The sequence below is a fragment of the Crinia signifera genome, chromosome 5 (genome assembly GCF_055691185.1).
Source record: "Crinia signifera chromosome 5, ASM5569118v1, whole genome shotgun sequence".
Lineage (NCBI taxonomy): Eukaryota > Metazoa > Chordata > Amphibia > Anura > Myobatrachidae > Crinia > Crinia signifera.
The window spans coordinates 199,404,471-199,424,930 of NC_139221.1; the positions used below are offsets into that span (position 1 = coordinate 199,404,471).

General features: G+C 44.7%; 1 protein-coding gene across 1 annotated transcript in view; it reads right to left on the reverse strand.

Annotated features, from left to right (window-relative positions):
- TMEFF1 (transmembrane protein with EGF like and two follistatin like domains 1) overlaps positions 1-20,460 on the reverse strand; it is a 209,251-nt gene that overhangs the window by 91,162 nt on the left and 97,629 nt on the right. Inside the window, exon 3 of the mRNA XM_083188421.1 lies at positions 6,100-6,229. Within this exon, the coding sequence (XP_083044547.1) occupies positions 6,100-6,229 (130 nt within the window). The remainder of the gene's footprint in view (positions 1-6,099; positions 6,230-20,460) is intronic.

Genomic DNA, 20,460 nt, shown 5'->3' on the forward strand with positions numbered 1-20,460 from the left:
TCTCATCTGTTGTAAATCCAATATTAAGTTCTAGCTGGCTTGTGCCATTTATTATCCAGTCTGCTATCTGGTGGAAGTATTATTTTAGTCAGTTAGGTTTTGATGCTTTTGTGCTGACCTATAAAACCTATGGGGCATATTCATTAATGACTGCAGAATTTGCTAAGTAATAACCATCTATTATTACTGCTATTTCGAAGTAGGATCCAGATTTTGATTGGTTTATACAAGAAATCTTACGTTACGGGCATTGTGATGTCACCATTGGGATGTCAGACTTCCTATATGACCTCCCCCCCAGCCAGTTTACATTCCCACCTTGGCTATAATAAAAGGTGATAGAGTCTTCAGATGGACCCAAAGCTACCTAAAAAACAACCCTTCTGTGCCCACGTGACACAGCTCCCAGGCCGCCAAGTGCATGCGGAGCCCACTGTAAAGCACATGGAGCCCCCTGTGCGGCCTTTGGAGCCATTACAATAATCCATGGGTGCTTCTATGGAGCTACACCATGGGATGCTGTCCCAGTTACACCTCGCACCCGTATTCAGCTCCACAAATTGTATGTACACCCTCGTCCACCCTATCTCTCTCTGCCTATTTTGAGTCATGTTCAGCCCCTTGTGAGGCCTGTGGAGAAGTGCATTGAGCCCCATGTGAGATGCGTGAAGCCTCCTGAGAGATATGTGGAGCTAACTGTGAGGTGCATGGAGTCCACTGTGAGATGCATTAAGCCTCCTGTGGAGCTCCCTTTGACCTGGATGGAGCTCACTGTGAGGAATATAGCAACCCCTGTGAGGAACATGAATCCCTCTGGGAGACCTGTGGAGCCCCTTATGAGGTGCTTGAAGCCCTCTGTGAGGGGTGTGTAGCCCCCTGTGAGGTGCATGAAGCCCCATGTGAGGTGCATGAAGCCTCCTATGAAGGCTGTGGAGCCCACTGTGAGGGGAGTGGAGCCTTCTGGAAGACCAGTGGAGCCCTCTGTGAAGCAAGTGGAGCCCCCTGGGAGGTACATGAAGCCCCCTGTAAGGGGTGTGGAGCATACTGAGAAACCTGTGGAGGTCCCTGTGTGGTGTATGGAGCTTACTTTGAGGCATATAGCAGACCATGTGAGGCACATGAATCCCTCTGGGAGACCTGTCTAGCGCCCTCTGAGGTGCATTAAGCCCCCTGTGAAGGGTGTGGAGCCAACTGTTAGGGGTATGGAGCCTTCTGGAAGACATGTGGAGCCCTCTGTGAGGCAAGTGGGGCCCCTGTGATGGGCATGAAGACCCCTGTAGGGTGTGGAGCCCCCTGTAAGGGGTATGGAACTTCCTGGGATACTTGTGGAGCCACCTGTGAGACACGTGGAGCACCCTGTGAGGTGCATGATGCCCCCTGTGAAGGGCTTGGAGTCTCTTGCGAAAATTGTAGAGCCCCCTTACATCTCTTTCAGTTTGGATTATGACACAAAGTATTTTTGCAACCATACAGTATTATACTATTATTTGATGCTGTTTTACATGACTTAAATCAAAGTAAAAAAAATCAGAGTCAAAGTCCTATCTAGCGACCATCTCATGCAGTATATCTTTTTTGGAAGTGTGAAGACACTCACCCCATTTTTATGAGGATGCCCATAAAACGCTGGGCGTTTTTCTGCAGCCGCCTGCCCGCCCACAGCCCTCCCTCCCTTGAGGGAACAGCCCCGCGAGGATGTAACTCGCTGAAGCCATTCGGTGCCATGGTTTGCACATGCGCATGCGAACAACTCCACCATGGGGGATGAGACCGAATTTGGTTTGCACCGATTGATCTTGAATTGGCCCCAAGAGGTGTGCAGAAAGCTTCTATCATTTATTGTGCAGGTAAAAGAACCCATAGACTTTTTGTTCATCTTCAAACTTTTTCCATAACAACTGCATGTTTTAGTTCATGTCAACATTCCATCAATGTAATGTTCTTTAGGCCCTAGAGCCAAGACTATTCCTGGATTTAATTTTTTGCTCTAATTATGACATAAGTACTGGTGACATGATATGCACATACTTTAGGATATTGTGCTTTTGCATTCTAAATGCAGATAAAAAGTTCAAATAATAAATTACTTAAATATTTCAGCATTTTTCTACTACTTTAACCTCTAAATACAGTACCTTTCTTCTAATACATTTTCTTTATGCATAATTCATTTTCCAAAACACTTTAAAACATTTGCTTTAACTCAACCTTAACATTGTCTCACCCTAATTGCTCTCATACAGATGGAGCCATTTTCATTCATCCCGGCAACGCTCCATGTATTCTCTTCTCGGCATGCCATTCGAAAGTTTTTAAATATTTTTAGTATTATCTATTTTCATATATTTTATTTAAAACAAATTTGGGGCCTTATTTGTCGAAGGGAAACCTTCATGAACTGTCTAGCTCAGGCATTCCCAACCACGGTTCTCAAGGCACACCAACAGTGCAGGTTTTAGTGATAGTGATCTTTTCAATATTCAGGTATCCATATTATAAAGACTTAGGACCAATTATACCAGGCCAACTATATTCCCTTACTACATACACTCAAAAGGATTTATTGTGCTGGGCCCCTTTATACATTTTTTGCATCAGCCGTATTAATTCAGTCAATATAAATGTATTACCCAGGCATTTATACATTTTCCAAACACTTCCAATTAGAGTCCCACTCTCCTATTTCATGGAAATTCAATCACTCTGTGGCTCCTTCGATTGGTCCCATAAAAACCCAGACATTGTAGGGCCTGCCTTTCTAAATCAACGCTTAATGGTGATTTTGGAGCTCCCCATTTTTTTTAAAGTATTTTTCCCAACCCAACTGACACACAGGAAGGATGCAAAAATGGGAGACGCCTGGATCTTATCTTGTCAGTAGGATATCAGTTAGCTTTCTGCCCTGGCTCCCTCCTAAACTAAAAGAATATTCTCTGTTTGAGAGGTCCCTTGTGTGCATGGGTGTCAGACAGTGTAACAAGCATTTTCAAGGTGACTTTGCAGTGTTTGCACCCAGTAACTTTGTAGATTTATGCAAGAAATATGGTAAGCCTGTTACCCACCAGCATGTGTACTTGCAAATTAATAGCTTAATTCACTCCCTCAATAAGTCTGGCAGTCTGAGAAGCCCCCCCCATTTGAGCGCTGATGTCTTTATAGTCCTGGTTGTAAGGGGTCCATATCTATCATATATTCATTATTATCTCCCTCACCTTCTCAGTATAAAGAAAAATTTGAAATATGCTGGGAACAAGACTTGAAGACTGTGAAGTGCGGACTTGAAGAAGATGAAGCCTGTGCGGACATTAGATAATGGGTAGCCAGGTCTTTGGTCAATACTAATATTCAAGAAGATTCCTTTAAAGTGTATTCACACTGGTATATGACTTCTGAACGAGTTTCTCATATTATCCCTGGTTCTTCTGATTGTTGCTGGAGGTTATATGGCTAATTTGGTTTATATCTACATGTTTGGTGGGATTGTCACCTGATATTTAAATATTGGGATGATGTGCTGTCCTTAATATCCAAAAATACTTGCTTTCACTCCCCTAAAGATCCCCTGCATGTACTCATTGGTAAACCTTTTAGGTCTCTTTCCTAACCACACAACAAACTATGTGGCCATATTTACACAGTGGCAAAGGTACTGATTGCCTCACATTGGAAACAATGTGTTCCATGAAAGTTTTGATTACTAAAATGTGGTATTTGGCATCTATGGAATATATTTCAGCTCTCCAAAATAGTGTACTAAAATTTGAGGCAACTTGGTATACCTTCTATCTTAGAAAATTGCCCGGCCTAGGGTAAATCCAGCCTTTATTAACCCTTCATAACCTACCCCCCTCAGGATTCTACCCCACCCTTTTACTCTAAATAATATGTTGGCTTAACTCTTTTTGTTATTTATTTACACATATATATATATATATATATATATATATATATGGTACTTATGTATTATCTGGGCTCCCATGTTAAATGCACCCCATTTTTTCATACCCCTACTATCCAACTACGCATGGAGTTGATTTTTTATAGTGTGGTGAGCGCAGCGAGCCACCGTGCCCGAAGCGTGGCGAGCGCAGCGAGCCCCGCGAGGGGACGCGGTCTCATAAGAAAAACGGGAGCCCAGATATTACATAAGTACTATATATATATATATATATATATATATATATATATATATATATATATAAGTAAAATCAGCATCGGCACTCACGGGACTTTCAAACAATAATGCAACAAGACAACGCTTGGTTCAAGCAACGTTTCGAGCTTTAATGCTCGTCTTCTGGCTCACAGAACATAAGTAATAAACTCACCTAAATAGAAAACCACCACCGTGCAGGGGATCCCACGCTCCCGTCCCGGCGTCCAGCTGGACGCCGGGACGGGAGCGTGGGTTCCCCTGCACGGTGGTGGTTTTCTATTTAGGTGAGTTTATTACTTATGTTCTGTGAGCCAGAAGACGAGCATTAAAGCTCGAAACGTTGCTTGAACCAAGCGTTGTCTTGTTGCATTATTGTTTGAAAGTCCCGTGAGTGCCGATGCTGATTTTACTTATATGACTGCGGGGATTCTTCCACGTTGAACTCAGTGCACCAGGGCACATTATACGGATTACTACTTGGGAGTGCCGACCCTTTCTACATTATTTATATATATATGAAACAAAATCTCCTATATCGCGCTAATTACAACAGTTTAAACAATGGTTGCCAGTAGCACTAGGCCCCCTACTAGTGGGGCTCCCCAATCCAGATTACAAAGTAAAAGAGAGACAGGAATCACCATTATTTGTAAGGGTGCCAAGTAACACTATTGAGGGTGTAATTATATATATATATATATATATATATATATATATATATATATATATACAGGTTTTGATAGAAGAAACAAACGCGGCACTCTGGGGATTTTTGAAAACGTGTATTACAGCATGAAAAAGCTTCCAACGTTTCGGGGTATAGATCACCCCTTTGTCAAGGATAATTGTGCATTGACAAAGGGGTGATCTATACCCCGAAACGTTGGAAGCTTTTTCATGCTGTAATACACGTTTTCAAAAATCCCCAGAGTGCCGCGTTTGTTTCTTCTATCAAAACCTGTACATTACTGTTCCGGAGGGCACCTGGGTCTATTAATTTGCTGGAGGAGTGCCAGGCCTACACCTACGTCTCTCTCTCTATATATATATATAGAAGGCAGGGGGGGGGAAACAGCAGCACTCCAGGCGTCTTGTCACAAACACACGATCAGGCCATCCAATATGTCCATATTGGATGGCCTGATCGTGTGTTTGTGACAAGACGCCTGGAGTGCTGCTGTTTCCCCCCCCCCCCTGCCTTCTATTCATTTATTGGAGCGGGCACCCGGCGCAGACCAGCCTAATACAGGGAGAGCCGGATCAATCCCATTGAACTCTCTCTCTCTCTATATATATATATATATATATATATATATATATATATATATATATATATATATATATATATATTTTTTTTTTTTTTTTTTTTTTTTTTTTTTACTGGTTTTCTATTATAATTACAAAATATTAATAGTTGGCTAGATTTCCTGGTGTATGACTGTTGCATTTGACATATTCTGATATATTGAGCTGCTTTGTACACTATAATTCGTTGTTATTTCTTGACTTTTAAAACTTGTATGGCAACTTAATAAATAAATAAATACATAACTAGTTTGATGAATAAAAAGATTTTTATAAAAAATTACAGAGGGCATGGAGACGTTAAAGTGTATTTTTAAAGGATCTTATTTTATAAGTGGGAAACTCTCGAGTAATATGGGGAATCAAGTTTTGTTTTTTGATCTGGCACCCAAGATGGTTGCCTCACATTGAACATACTCCTGAACATTAACCAAGAATAAAAGAAAAGATAAAATGGGTGACTGAACTGTTGCCATCTGTATCTTCTGAAAGCATGGAGTAAATCACACACTAGTTGCCAGGATATACAGTATACTGCTGAAGCACTCTTTGATTAAGAGTCACATTTCTTTAGGACTTATTTATACTTCACCAACATTTTAAAGACAAGTTTATGACTCTTGATACACAGTTCTTACCAGAAAAACAGGGACCTTTTGTTACCACATTTAAATCTTTCTGTTGTTTGCAGGCTGATCTCCTCAGGAAGCACTCATTTTGATATGTGTCTCCATTTGATCCACAAACTGGCACATAGTTGGTGTGGCACTGCAAAAATAATATTTGTTAAATAAAGACTGATAGAATAATACCATCCATAATAAATAAATGGAAGTTAAAATAATAAAGCTTTTTTTGTTTTGAGGAGAAACAATATCAAATGTTTTCATTTCAGAAACAATGTACAAGAATACCTGGTATATGTAACAAAAAGTCAACGGAGAGACAGACTGCAATCTAATATCATTAAAAAAAATCCATTTAGCTTTAGGGGCACAGCAGGCAAAGGTGTACTCTTGGTAGGAGGAGATGATTAACCTATTCCTCCCCATCACCACTGGGAAATGGTCTGTGTTATTTAAAGATACTGTTACAAAGCTGACACTTATTTCAAATACCTGACTAAGCAATAACATTTTCCATTTAACCTGTATGACCTTGCATATCTTGTAACAAGAACTTGGCTGTAACACAGCCGGGTTTGCTGTATGAAATATGCAAGAGGACACAGACATAATTACAAAACTAGAAATAATAATAATAATAATAATAATAATAATAATATCCCCTCATACTGGCTAGAATATGCCTAGGTGAAATGTTTTACTTTTTCCTATTCTGCTTATTTTTCACTTCTGAAAATTAATGTCCTTTAATTAATGTCCTTTTTATTCTAAATGGCAATGAATTGTGAACCATGATCTTATAATAACAACAATACAGTAGTCCAATGCTGTACTATGAAATGTACAAGTAAAATGATTGATAATTCATATCAGATCTTCCAATGCCCAAAGTTAATACCCATGCAGTAACAGTAATGCTGCCAATACACTTATGCGATGGGATTCGATGCGACATCGAAGTACGATGTCCATCGAATCCGATCACATTTTTGGGTGCAAAAGTCAGCTGGAAGAGGGCGGGCAGTGGAGTAGTGTATGCTAGCAGTAGCGCTTGTGGGCGGCGGGAGTCAGCGGTGGCAGAAGATTTGTTTAAAACACTGGGCTGCCCTGTGATTGGCTGAGCTCTCTCAGCTAATCACAGGGCAGCCCAGTATTTTAAACAATTCTCCCGCCACCACTGACTCCCGCCGCCCGCAAGGGCTACTGCTAGCGCTACACTACTCCGCCGCCCCTTGGTACGAGACGTAGGTATGCCGCCAGCGGTCCCTAGGGCCCCCTCTCCCCAAACCCCACACCGCTGAATGCGTCCCCTCCGCCCCCCACCCCCGGATTGTATTCGAGCGATCGCATGTGGTTAAAAACCACATGCGACTGCTCCTACAATTCGATAGATATTATGTGCAGTACATAATATCTGTCAATGCGACATTCGACGGCGTGCCTGCGCATCGCATCGAAAAGTCCCTTAAAAATGCATACGATCATTCGATTTATCAGCCAGAATTGGTCGAAATCGAATGCTTGTATACAATATCTCACAAGTGTATGGGCAGCATAAACAGTGGCTCCGGCATCTCAGTTCCATAATCAACTGGTCTGCTAACAACCCTGTGGTTTTGTGTGCAGTCTCCTGGACTTGCAAAGCTGTCGGAGATGTCAATACAATACAAAACCAGACAGCAGCAAAATTTGCATATTTTCGCACACTACCTGCAAACATATTTGCGGCTGCATTAGTGTACAGCTGTAAATAAGGCCCTACATTAGTTACAGATAAGATGCCTTGAAAAAGAAACCTACAGGGTTTTGAAACGCGTTGGCGAGGAGGAGAGAGGGCGAACCACAGAGGACCTAACACCGGGTGCGAGCCTTCAGGGACGCCTGTTATATACCAAACTGCTCTGTTGTCTACACTTGTGTTGTGGACCAACATACTCGGTGAGAGTCCATTGTGCTTTATCCTTGATTTTATATTGTCATTTTTATGAATAAAACGGTATTACACCATACCAGTCTTTTTCTCTATATCACTTGCTGGACCAATCTGAAGCCTTCACGGTGACGTTACCGCCCACTGAGGACGCGCTAATTGTCTACCTTAAAAAGTAGACCACCTCGAAGGGTACGAGTCCAGTCAACCATATACAGCTTGAAAAGAGTGTTGTATTAGTTTACCAAAGTAAATTACACCATTGTGTTCTCTTTTTCCTTCTCTTTTTTTGGGTCAAAATTGAGAAATCGGGAATAGAGAATTTGGTCAGCACCCAGGAACTGTCAGTATTCTTTCTTGCATTAGTTACAGATATGTCTTCACACATTTAGCGTTAATATAAAAATGGTTTACACTGCGCTGTTTGAGTAGTAAGAAAATAATAGAGGTAATCCACATTGAGTACAATCACACAGGACATGCTTATGATATAAATGTATACATTTTATAAATAAAAATATATGAATGTAATAAACAAAAAAAAATTCAAGGTGGGTATATAAAGAGAGATTGGAGTAAAAATTAACTAAATAAAAATGCAATGATTTGCTGGTTGAATAGGCTTTATTGGAGCCTCGCAAACTCCTTTCTACACTTGCAGCAGTTAAGTATAAGTGCATCTATATTGCTCAAACTATATTATCTAAATTTACTGAACAGTGCCAGAGCTCTGGAGAGTGAGGGTTTCCCCAAGCTCTTCAGAAAAAAATTTCATATGCAACACAGTGCGAGATGCCTGGCGTGAGTCTAGGGATCTTGTGCAGCTCTACTAATATAATTTTTTGCCAAAACTGCTTCTTAATCACAACACAATGGGCGGTATTCAATGAGGCTGATTCACCATGTTTTTATGGCGATTTTGTGCTGTAAGGCGAATTTTTGACTAAAACTGTGAATCACCCTATTCAATGACCACATGGCGAATACATTTCAAGGTTTTTTTTGCCATGATTCACCGAGTAGCAATCGCTATCTTTTTATGGTGAAGTGGAATGTGAACTTTTAAAATAAAGTGTTTTGTTTTTTAAATTTGGTGTAAAAAAATCAGGAATTTTATTCTGAGGAGGGGCATGCTATTTTTATTCATGTGCTGTAAGCACATGAATATATATTTAATAAAAAAAAAATATATATATATATATATATAATTTTTTTTTTGTACACAGACCAGCCAGCAGGGGGCCGGAGCCAAGCCACTCATTAGATATTCATATATTCACTGCACCCGATCATTACATATGCATGATCGGGTGTAGTGAATATACCCGCTCCCCTGCTGGCACCCCCGGGGGGCAGCCTGTGCTGCCTGGCTCCCGAGGAGCCCACCTCCCCCCCACAAACGTTCTGGGGCAGGCAGGGAGACTTCCATCTCCCTGCCTGTTGCCTTCCTCGGGCTCCCTGCGGCATCGCCGCAGGAATTAAAATTCGCCGGCCAGGTCGTTGAATACTGGAGCCGGCGAGGCTCCGGAACGCAGCGAGCAGTGGCGAATGTGCAGCGAATCCTAAACAGGATTCGCTGCACATCGCCAAAATGCTCATTGAATACTGCCCAATGTGACTAGCACACACAAAGAGACTATACAGATTACTTTGATATATGACACTTGTATATTGTGTGTAACATGGGTGGGATTCACAATTTCCACCGCGTTTTTTTTAAACCGCATTTCCTCCGCCGCACAAAATTCTTCTGTGGCACTCCTCTTTCCTCATAGCGGATGCCAGAAGCATCGCAGCTTGTTATGCTCTAAGAGCAGCCGCTGTTCTACAGATTTCACTATAGTAACCTGGTGAATATACTGTTTCTTCTTGCTGGTGTGTTCAATTTTGCTGCATTTATTAAGTGGCTACTGTTTGGCTATTAATAATATTCATATTCATGACACTTAATCAAAGCAGCAGAATTGAATACACTAGCAAGGAGAAACTCAGTCTAGTTGCCAGGTTAAAAGCTGTTCGCATCCATTAATAAAGAAAAAAACAGTAATTGATACATCCAGCACCATGTATTGTTAAAAAGCTGCTGCTGCTGTACATTGTAGCACTTTATTTAGACTCATTCACTATGCAGACATATATGAACTGAAGCTACAAATCACTGCAGATTTCCCTTGAACTCTCCCAGATATCTGATCTGACCCTGGGCTAATTTTCCCTCTATTCAATTCTATGTTAAACCCCTGACAGCTTCAGATCAGATGGATCTTTGGTGCAGCAGCAAGATTTTTTTTCATTAGATGGATCTGAGACTCAGCCGCACATCAGGAACTCAGATTAGGTCTTTTTTAGTCAGATCGGTCTGTCAGATCCTTCTGAATCTGACGAAAACAGGCCAAATCTGTCTAGTCGATGGGGGCCTTTAGTCACACACAGATATACAAGTGTCATATATCAAATTAATCAGGACAATCTCCTTGTGCATCACCTTGTGCATCACATTGCACTGCTAATCAGACACATTTGTGCAGGGCCGGTGCAAGGCACCGGAGAGCCCCAGGCGAGTCGGGGTGGGGGCGCCTCGGTGCCGGGGGGGTACCTGTCCTGCGGTGCTGTCTGGTGCCGGGGGAGGGGGGTACCTGTCCTGCGGCGCTGTCCGGTGCCGGGGGAGGGGGGTACCTGTCCTGCGGCGCTGTGTATTTAAAGCTGGCGGCGGAGGCAGCGGGGGTCCCTGCAGTCCATTAGAAATAACAAGCGCTATCCGCCCGGCTATGCGGAAGCGCTTCTGTTGTGAAAACACTGGCAGCACGCTGATTGGCTGAGATCAGCGTGCACCGTGCTGCCAGTGTTTTCACAACAGAAGCGCTTCCGCATAGCCCGGCGGATAGCGCTCGTTATTTCTAATGGACTGCAGGGACCCCCGCTGCCTCCGCCGCCAGCTTTAAATACACAGCGCCGCAGGACAGGTACCCGGGCGGCACGGGGGGGGGCAAAATGCCGCCCTCCAGTGGCCGGCGCCCTAGGCAAATGCCTAGATTTGCCTAGTGGTGGCGCCGGCCCTGCATTTGTGGCAAACAAAACGAGGGAAAAAGACACCTGTGATGCTTTGGCTTGACTGCACCACAGATAGATGAGGACACATTTGTAGAGTACCGTATTTTTCAGACCATAAGACGCACCTAGTTTTTAGAGGAGAAAAAATGGAAAAATATTCATGGCTCTTATTTCCATTAATATACCGGTACTGTATGCTAGTATACCTTATTACGGTAAATATTTAACAGCAGATACGGTACCTTCTTTGCCAGTTGCTGAAATTGCAGTATGACAGAAATACGGTAGTTTTTCCTGGCAACATGGTACATACACACACATCAGAGTCAGCATATACATACACACACACACACACACACACACACACCAGAGTCAGCATACACATAGACACACACAGGGCCGGCACCACCACTAGGCAGCTTTAGGCATTTGCCTATGGGCGCCAGCCACTGGAGGGCGGCACCGCATGCTGCCATGAATGCACAGTTAATTTATACCCCTTTTACAACAAAAATCGCGGATCCGACCCGGCGTTTAGATGAAGGATCCAAGCCGGGTCGGATCCGGGATTTACACTGCTGTGCCCACCTGCAGTGTAGACGGAGGCGGCGCTTGGAGATTACATCATCTCGGAACGGCGGCGGGGGGGGGGGGGGGGGGTTGTGCGGGTTCGTGTTGGTGGTCAGCCTTGCCTAGGGTATCTAGACGAATTGCCCCGTCCCTGCACACACACACACACATACACCCCAGAGGCAGAATACACATAGACACACAAACACACACCCCAGAGTCAGCATACACATAGACACACACACACCAGAGTCAGCATACACATGGACACACACACACCAGAGTCAGCATACACATAGACAGACACACACACACGTAATGTAGGCATAGACGGTTCCCCTTGTCCAGCCTGTCAGATAACGCTGCCCGATGCTGAGAAAGGAGGAGGGTGGGGGGTGGGTCACATGATGCCGGATGATGCGGGTGCTCTGCTGCCGCACTCTCAGATGACTGCGCAGCAGCATCCAGGACCTGCTGCTAGCCGCCGGCACTACCCGCACTCCAGAGCTGGCCCTAGGCATAGGTATAGTAGGCAATTGCCTTGGGCGTCGGCCTATTCCTAGGGGCAGCACTGCAGCTTTACTAGTGTACGGACTCTGTACCGCCTGGCTGCGCAGCCCAAACACAGATGCCCCCTTACTGGTGTGGACCCCCACGTGAGCCGCCTGCACACTCTGATTCACTGTAATTCTCTCCGTCTCAGCCAGCCACTGCGGCGAACTGGCAGCAGTGTTTTATGTGTCCATCCCTTCCTGCTCCAGCGACATGGGCGGCAGCACTGCAACAGCATCACCTATCAAGCTGTGGTGGGCTGGGCCGGGGTCAGGGTGCCATGTGCCCCCCGGGCCACTCTGCCATCTAGTGTACAGACCCAGCAGTTTTTAGACCTGCGACTGGTAACAGACGGTCAGCGTCGGCAGCCTCAGGAAAATGGTCCACTATACAGGTCAGATAGGGCTACGTATTCCTGCTCCCCCCCTCTCTACCACAGATCGGATCTCTCTCATGGATCCGATCTGCAGCGGTGCGCTCCGCTGAGTGAAAGCTGAGCCAGAGCCTGGTAGCAGTGCAGGGCAGCCAAGCTCAGCTGTCCAATAGTGTGAAGGCAGCAGCCTGTGGCTCAGTGACTGGCTGGGCACGCAGGCTCTGCAGGGAAGCAAAGAAAGAGGCGGGATTCTGGCCAGCCTGTCCCTGTCATAGTGCAACAGGCCTGCTTGGAGGAGAAGAAAGGAGGATCTCTGCTTTCCTGTGCAGCACAGTACTAAAACTTGGTGCCGTCCGCAAGTAAGGCATCCTGGTTCAAATTACATTGGCCTGTGGGTGCATACAGACCACAAGCAGTCAGGGTGCTAGAAGTAAAAATACCTCCCCCCCCCCCCCCCACACACACACAGTCTAATCCTAACTCCTAAGTGCCTACCTAAGTACTTCCCTCCCACTGTTAATATTTTATTTTTAAGGGCCCCCTTATGTTTAGTACCCAGGCCCCCCAGAGTCCCAGTTCTGGATACAGCCGCTTATGCGCAGCTGTATCACAAACTGTTAATAACTGTGGACATTCAGGGCTAAAGCTGTAGGTACACAGTAATAACCAGTCTGTGATAAGGCCGCTTTGCTGCCCATAGGCGGACGGACGCTGCTTGTGCACCTGTTTCTATAACAATAAAAAATGTCATAAACCAGCATGTTATTTTTTTTGTGTCTAAACAACACGTTTGGTGGTTGTATCATCTTTTAGGGGGCACCAACCAAAATATTGCCTGGGGCATTAAATTGGATAAAGCTGGCTCTGCCGCACTCTACAACTGCTGGCTCTCCCACCCAGCACAAGTGGGAGTGCTGTGCTCTCCCACCCAGCACAGTGGGAGCGCTCCGCACTGTATTATACGCTCCTGCTGTATGCTGCACATGTATTCTTCCCTCCATAAGACGCACATACTTCCCCCCCCCAAATTTTTGTGGAGAAAAAGTGCGTCTTATGGTCCGAAAAATACGGTATTTACTTGGGCATAAAGTAAAAAACTCCACATTGGAGGCTTTTCATCTCCCTACACACATCAGGAAGTTGCTTGAGCTCAAAAATGAATATCTTGCCCTAGATGCTGTAGATACTATTTGGATCATCTCAGTGAAAGTTATTATCTCTTATCTTAGATCTGTTCGCTTTAGGGTCATTTTGTTCGGCAAGATACGAGATCAAGATTCAGGGGATTATTCAATCCCGGGTCATGACTGTCGGTCCATCTTGACAGCCGTGACCCGAGCCCGTTTTCATTTTGCTTGACCACCAATCGTCAGGCAGGATTCAATATCCTGCCTGCCAATCGGCGAAAAGGTGTGCGTCTGCGTAAACGGCCATGGATTGTCAAGATCCGGCTGTCTGTAACAATTGACGGATGTTTTCTGCGAAACGGACATGACAACTTTTAGGGTCGGGCTTGTTCTGTCGATCTGCTTCTTCAACACTGTCGGGCTAGACAGAATTGAATAGCCAATACTGTAGCAGGACTTAGTCATCTCCCAATGGGGCGGTGAGGAATAAGCCTTCCCATTTTTTTTAAATACTAGTCTGCTTAACTCAGCCATGTCTAACCCTGGAGCAGGAAATCAGATTGTAAGAAGTAGATGGACATTAGATGGACTTCCTACCCTGGCTTCCTCCAGCCCTAAGACCGGCCTTAAGGTGGCCATACACTAGGGCAGTTTATCAGGGCTGGGTTTTCATTGATCCACATATCCAAACCTTGGATGACCCCTACCCCAATGGGTTTCCGTATTATTCTAAAGACGAAAACAAAAACAAGTTCGCCTATGGTGGAATGTGATCTGGTCAGAGACCATTCAGAATCAGATTTTTGTATAGTCAATTGCCAATCCACTTACTTATTCCTCGCGTTACCTGTAAGGAGCAACAGCAAACTTTTCTTTCACATGCCAGAATATTTTTCGTCCTGCCTGACCTTTTATGACCAGTGAGTGGATAGTTTTCACCATGCAGTGTTATGGAATAGACACTACATTTCAAAGGCCATCCCCTTCACGGTGACGCAGTTACTTCAATGGCTGCTAGAGGCTTACCATTACAGCCTGTATTGCAAGCTACACATTGGTCATCCTCTTAGACCTTTTTTAGACATTATTGGAGGCCATCCGATACTCAAAGAATACCATTCCTTAGAGCAACCACCAGGTGTGTGGTAGTCTACCAACCAGCTGTTGCTAGGTAGCAAGCCTCCTGACGAACAAACACTAGTTTGCAGGAATCTATGATCTGCAAACTCTCTTTGTTGTAGGGGATAGGATTTCCACCCAGCAACAGCACTAGCACTGATACTATTACTAACCAATCCAGATATATAAATGAATAACCAGCTTAAACCGGGATAGTTCCAATACAAAATAGGGTGCTTATCTCCTCTCCAGCTCATACAAGCTTTCAAGTGTTCTTATTTGAAAGCATGTAGCCCTTCTAACCAATGCATATTAATGGCAGTGATGACCCCATGAATGTATATATCCCCCCCCCCCAATTAAATGAAATTAAAAAAAATAACTTTATAATGCGGATAATCAGGGAGGTTGCTAGGCTCTTCTGGAAGTCTGCTGGGAGTCAAGGAGATGCTATTATTTTAGGGAGAAGCAGCAAGTATGGTCTGCCTCAGGGTTAGGGTATAAATTTGCTCTTTATTATTTAGGGTGTGGTGTGCCTCAATATGACCATCATTTGTACACAACCCTAGTGCACAGATGGTTATTGTTACTCAGATCACAATGCAATAAATGCTAGCAAAAGAGTATCTGTCTTTCAAAACTTTTAGTTTTTGTTTTTCTTTTGGCAGAAAGACAGTAATCAATTGTGTACTTGCCAAATTTACATAAAGACATCTGGGTAGCTTAAGGGACTGAACAACTGAAAAAAATCATTTAGAAATAGCTTAACAATTGCCATGACCGATATACAGGAATTCAATCCTTTGAGCACTATCAGGCAGCCCACTATGGGCAGATTTATTAAGCTTGGCGAAGTGATAAAGTGTCTGTTTTTTTTATCACCGGCCAATCAGCTCCTAACTGTGAAGTTACAGGCTTGGTTTGAAAAATGACAGGTAGGAGCTGATTGGCCGTTGATAAAAAAAACAGACACTTTATCACTTCGCCAAGCTTAATAAATTTACCCCTGTTACTTGCTGTATAAGCTTAAACATGTGACAGGTGCAGCAAATTCTCAATCTCATCTACCACATCATGGGCCTTATTTTGGTTCACTCTTTCTGACAAAATACTTCTTAGATGGACAAAACCATGTGCACTGCAGGGGGGGAGATGTAACATGTGCAGAGAGAATTAGATTTGGGTGAGTAATTTTGTTTCTGTGCAGGGAAAATACTGGCTGCTTTATTTTTACACTTCAATATAGATCTCACTTTGAAGTAAAACCCCACCCAAATCTAACTCTCTCTGCACATTTTGCATATGCTCCCCTGCAGTGCACATGGTTTTGTCCATCTAAGAAGGATTTTGTCAGAAAGAGTGAACCAAAATAAGGCCCCATAGGTGGGAAGGGGAGTGGTCTTTTTAAGTAGACTTTAGTAAAGGCATGCACATACCAGGGCTGTAACTAGGGGGGGGGGGGGGCTAGGGGGTCGCGCGCACCTGGCGCTGGAGGGGGGGGCGCTGTCAGGTCCGGGAGACAGCCTGCGGGGTAGCGGGGTTCCGGGGACTGATGTAGCAGCCTGAGTCCCGCTGCTGGGCCGCCGTATTGTAGCAGGAGGTCAAATAGTGACCTCCTGCCGCCAAGCGATGAAGCGCTTCCCGACAGCGGAGCGGCAGGAGGTCACTATCTGTGACCTCCTGCCGCCAAGTGAGGAACAGCACACAGCAGCACAGTTTGCAGGCTACAGCACCACCCGCTTAGCAGCCGGAGCTTCACAGCGCTGCTCGCTCCCGGTGACGTCATCACTCGGTGCCCCGGGAGCTTGTGCACGCTGTGTGATAGCTCCGTCGTGAAGTCCGCTTCCACACAGCCGCTCAGTAACACCCACAGCCGGACAGCACTGCCACTCACACCGGAGAACAACTAGGTGTGTGAGATCACCGCCTGCCGAGATCACACGCACCTTTGACACCGCGGTTACCCCATACCTCCTAGGGGAAGCGGCGACGAGGGACCGAATTTCAACGTGGGACCATATACTGACTGCACAGCCTGTAAGTCAACAAGGGGCTCTGCACTGCAGGGAGTTCGGGATGCCAGCTCCCCGCACCACAGTGCTCCTTACCTTCCCCTTTCCCACTGAACATTTCAGAGACTTTGGTAACCCACGTCCACGGCTGGCCCCCCCACCACCCTCCCCTCACTCAGTCACGCTGTGTAACCCATTCATGTATGCTTTATCACGATTATACAACATGTGCACAAAATAAACTTGTGGTTATATTCATTGAACATTCTGTACCGCTTATTGTATATACAAATTCATGTTTGGTCAGCCTGTATACTGTCATCCCAGTACAAGGGGTACACTGCCACTTAGTGGCCAAGCCATTGCATATCGCATCATCCACATCCCATTTAGGAGAGCGCAGGGCAATTATTCTTTCTACTTACACAGCAGCACTAGCCTTCCTATCCCCAGCGCTAGAAATCGCGCTTTATTCCTCCCTCCTTCCCTCATGCCTTATGACATGCCGTCATGAGGCATGTGCTGGAATGTGTACAGGGCATAACGGTGTGTGCTGAAATGTGTACTGGGAATTACGGTGTGTGCTATAATGTGAATTGATACTACTATGTGACCACACCACTTCTCCTCCCCCCCCCCCCAAAAAAATATATAAAAAAATAATAATATATGATATATTGTCTTGTTTGTTGGTTTAATATCACCCTTCTGCTGTCTGTAAGCATATATATATATATATATATATATATATATATATATATATATATACAAATACAGGGACTCAACACTCTCCATAATGAACTAACTCACCTTAGTATACAATTAATCAAATAAATAATGGGGTTTTAGTTCATGAATTGATCAATGCATTTAAGCTTGCAGCCCATCGCCAAGGGACCCCATTTCACTGCAAGTCCTACACTAGCATTTGTTTCTCAAGAGCCTGCCAACTGCTGACACATCATAGCTAAAGTCAGCCTGTATACTGTCATCCCAGTACAAGGGGTACACTGCCACTTAGTGGCCAAGCCATTGCATATCGCATCATCCACATCCCATTTAGGAGAGCGCAGGGCAATTATTCTTTCTACTTACACAGCAGCACTAGCCTTCCTATCCCCAGCGCTAGAAATCGCGCTTTATTCCTCCCTCCTTCCCTCATGCCTTATGACATGCCGTCATGAGGCATGTGCTGGAATGTGTACAGGGCATAACGGTGTGTGCTGAAATGTGTACTGGGAATTACGGTGTGTGCTATAATGTGAATTGATACTACTATGTGACCACACCACTTCTCCTCCCCCCCCCCCCCAAAAAAATATATAAAAAAATAATAATATATGATATATTGTCTTGTTTGTTGGTTTAATATCACCCTTCTGCTGTCTGTAAGCATATATATATATATATATATATATATATATATATATATATAAAAAATTTGGGAGGGGCAACAAATGAATGCCTTGCCCCGGGCACCAGAAACCCTAGTTTCCACCCTGCACATACACTAAGTAGAGATACAGACAGACAGAGCATACCTCCCAGCATGACCCATGCCAGGAGGGACAAACTACTATACTTCTGGACTTTCCTCTTAATGGCCCTTATTCTAATCGGATCGGTACGGCCCGCGTGCGGCCGTACCGCCGATGTTTTTACTCTGCACATGCGCAGAGGTCAATCTGCGCATGTGCAGCCCCCTTCGCCGCAGACGGATTTCGTCCGCCGCAAAGGGGGCGTATAGGGGCGTGAGAGGCATCATGCCCTCATTTCCCTATGTGTACGCCCCGCGTTTCATGGGCGTTCCCATGCAAACGCGGGGCGTACGCATGGTAATGAGGCCATGACGCAACTCATGGGGGCGGAAAGCTGACGTCGCCGGATGTCAGCTTTCAGCCCCCATACAAGCTACCACACGGACGATTGTCCGTGTGGTCTCAGCTTGCGGGAGCTGCCGCGGCGTGCGGACCTGCCTTCGATGGTCGACGACCATCGAATGCAGGGGGCAGCTCCCACCATGGTGGAGGCGTAGCCTCCACCATTTTTATGCGGATCGCCAGCCGTCCGTGTACGGACGGCCGTGGCGATCCGTAGGGTGGGCGGGGATTCGTCTGGTGCGGTCGCAGCCGCATATGCGGCTCGACCGCACCAACCAGAATAAGGGCCAATGTATGCTTGCTATCCCCTGTGTTGAACAGGTTTACTAATAAGAAAGGTGTTTCACCACAGGTGATGACAATAATACATTAAGAGGAAAGTCCAGGAGCAGAGCATTGTGTCCCTCCTGGAGATGGTCATGTTGGGAGGTATGGATAAAGGTGTTATCAGCAACAGTACACAACAGTCCACATGGAGTCCCCACTGCTAGAGCCACTACCAGTACCTGTTTATGACAGGCTAGCAGGGACAGACTGGTGTTGTACAAGAGCTCTGGTATAGTAGTGGTAGCTCCCATGTGGCTGAAAATGGGGCATGGTCATAGCTCACAGGCATGGTCACACCCCCTTGCTTTTCTATGCTGGGAGACCAAGCAGAGCGCTGAGAGGGAGAGAGAAAGACTTGGCTTGTAATATTGATCCTGGCTGCTGGGTTACATCCAGATAATCATCAGTTATATTCCAGTGGGTCACATTTGATATAGGAGCTACTTGGACTACACAGATAATATTTATGGCATACGGTATGAACTAACATTTCATTGTGTTGTATATTAATCACCAAGTTCTTTAAATGTATATTATACTGTGGCAGAATCAGCATTCCCCCACATGAAAGTAATGTGGAGGATCCAGACCAGGATTTGGGAGCAGAAGCAGAATCACAGGTGTGTAATCAGCAGCACCTGGGATTCCCTGATACAATGGTTTCTAGGGCAGAGTCACCTTGCTCTTGATGGTGGAATAGCTGCCCAAGTGATAGGCTGGGGGTGTGTGGGTTATTGTAAGGACCATTGAAGTCTTTCAGGAGTCTGCTATGCTGAGAGTGCCTGTATTCTACTGCCTGTAATACCGACTGCATATGGATTTAACCTGCTATGCTGTGACATGCTGTTCAAAATTATGTACAATACTAATATTTACATTTACAGTGGTAACTATGGATATTTTTCCACACCACACAAGGGCACTTCATTTTAATATATGCCCCTGTAGTAATTTATGCTCATACCTCAGTGATCAGTAATATATGCACCAGGTGCATGCCAGGCATACCTCACATACATTATTACCCATGTTTGATTGCAAGATACACAATCACTGATAGGCATCTTTAAAACTTTTCAAATCACTATACTATACACTATACTATAACAGAATCAATTCACACTGATGAAAAACATGCTAAAAATGTGTATGCAAAATAAAAAGTGGTTCAATAGTATGAGTGACCATCATAATCATCAGGTATTTGGACAAGCCCCTGATCTTGGGTTGGCTGGGTAATTTTATCCTGGGGGTAAGAACATAGCACTAGCTCCAGAGCAGCAGCAGCAGCAAAGGTCTACGGAAATATTTATTAATCAATATTATCAAACAATATTTGTGGGTACTTCCCAAAAAACACTTTTTTGGGAGCTACCCACAAATATTAATGATCCACAGAATGTACCATGAAGGGAAAGCCGCAAATATCAAG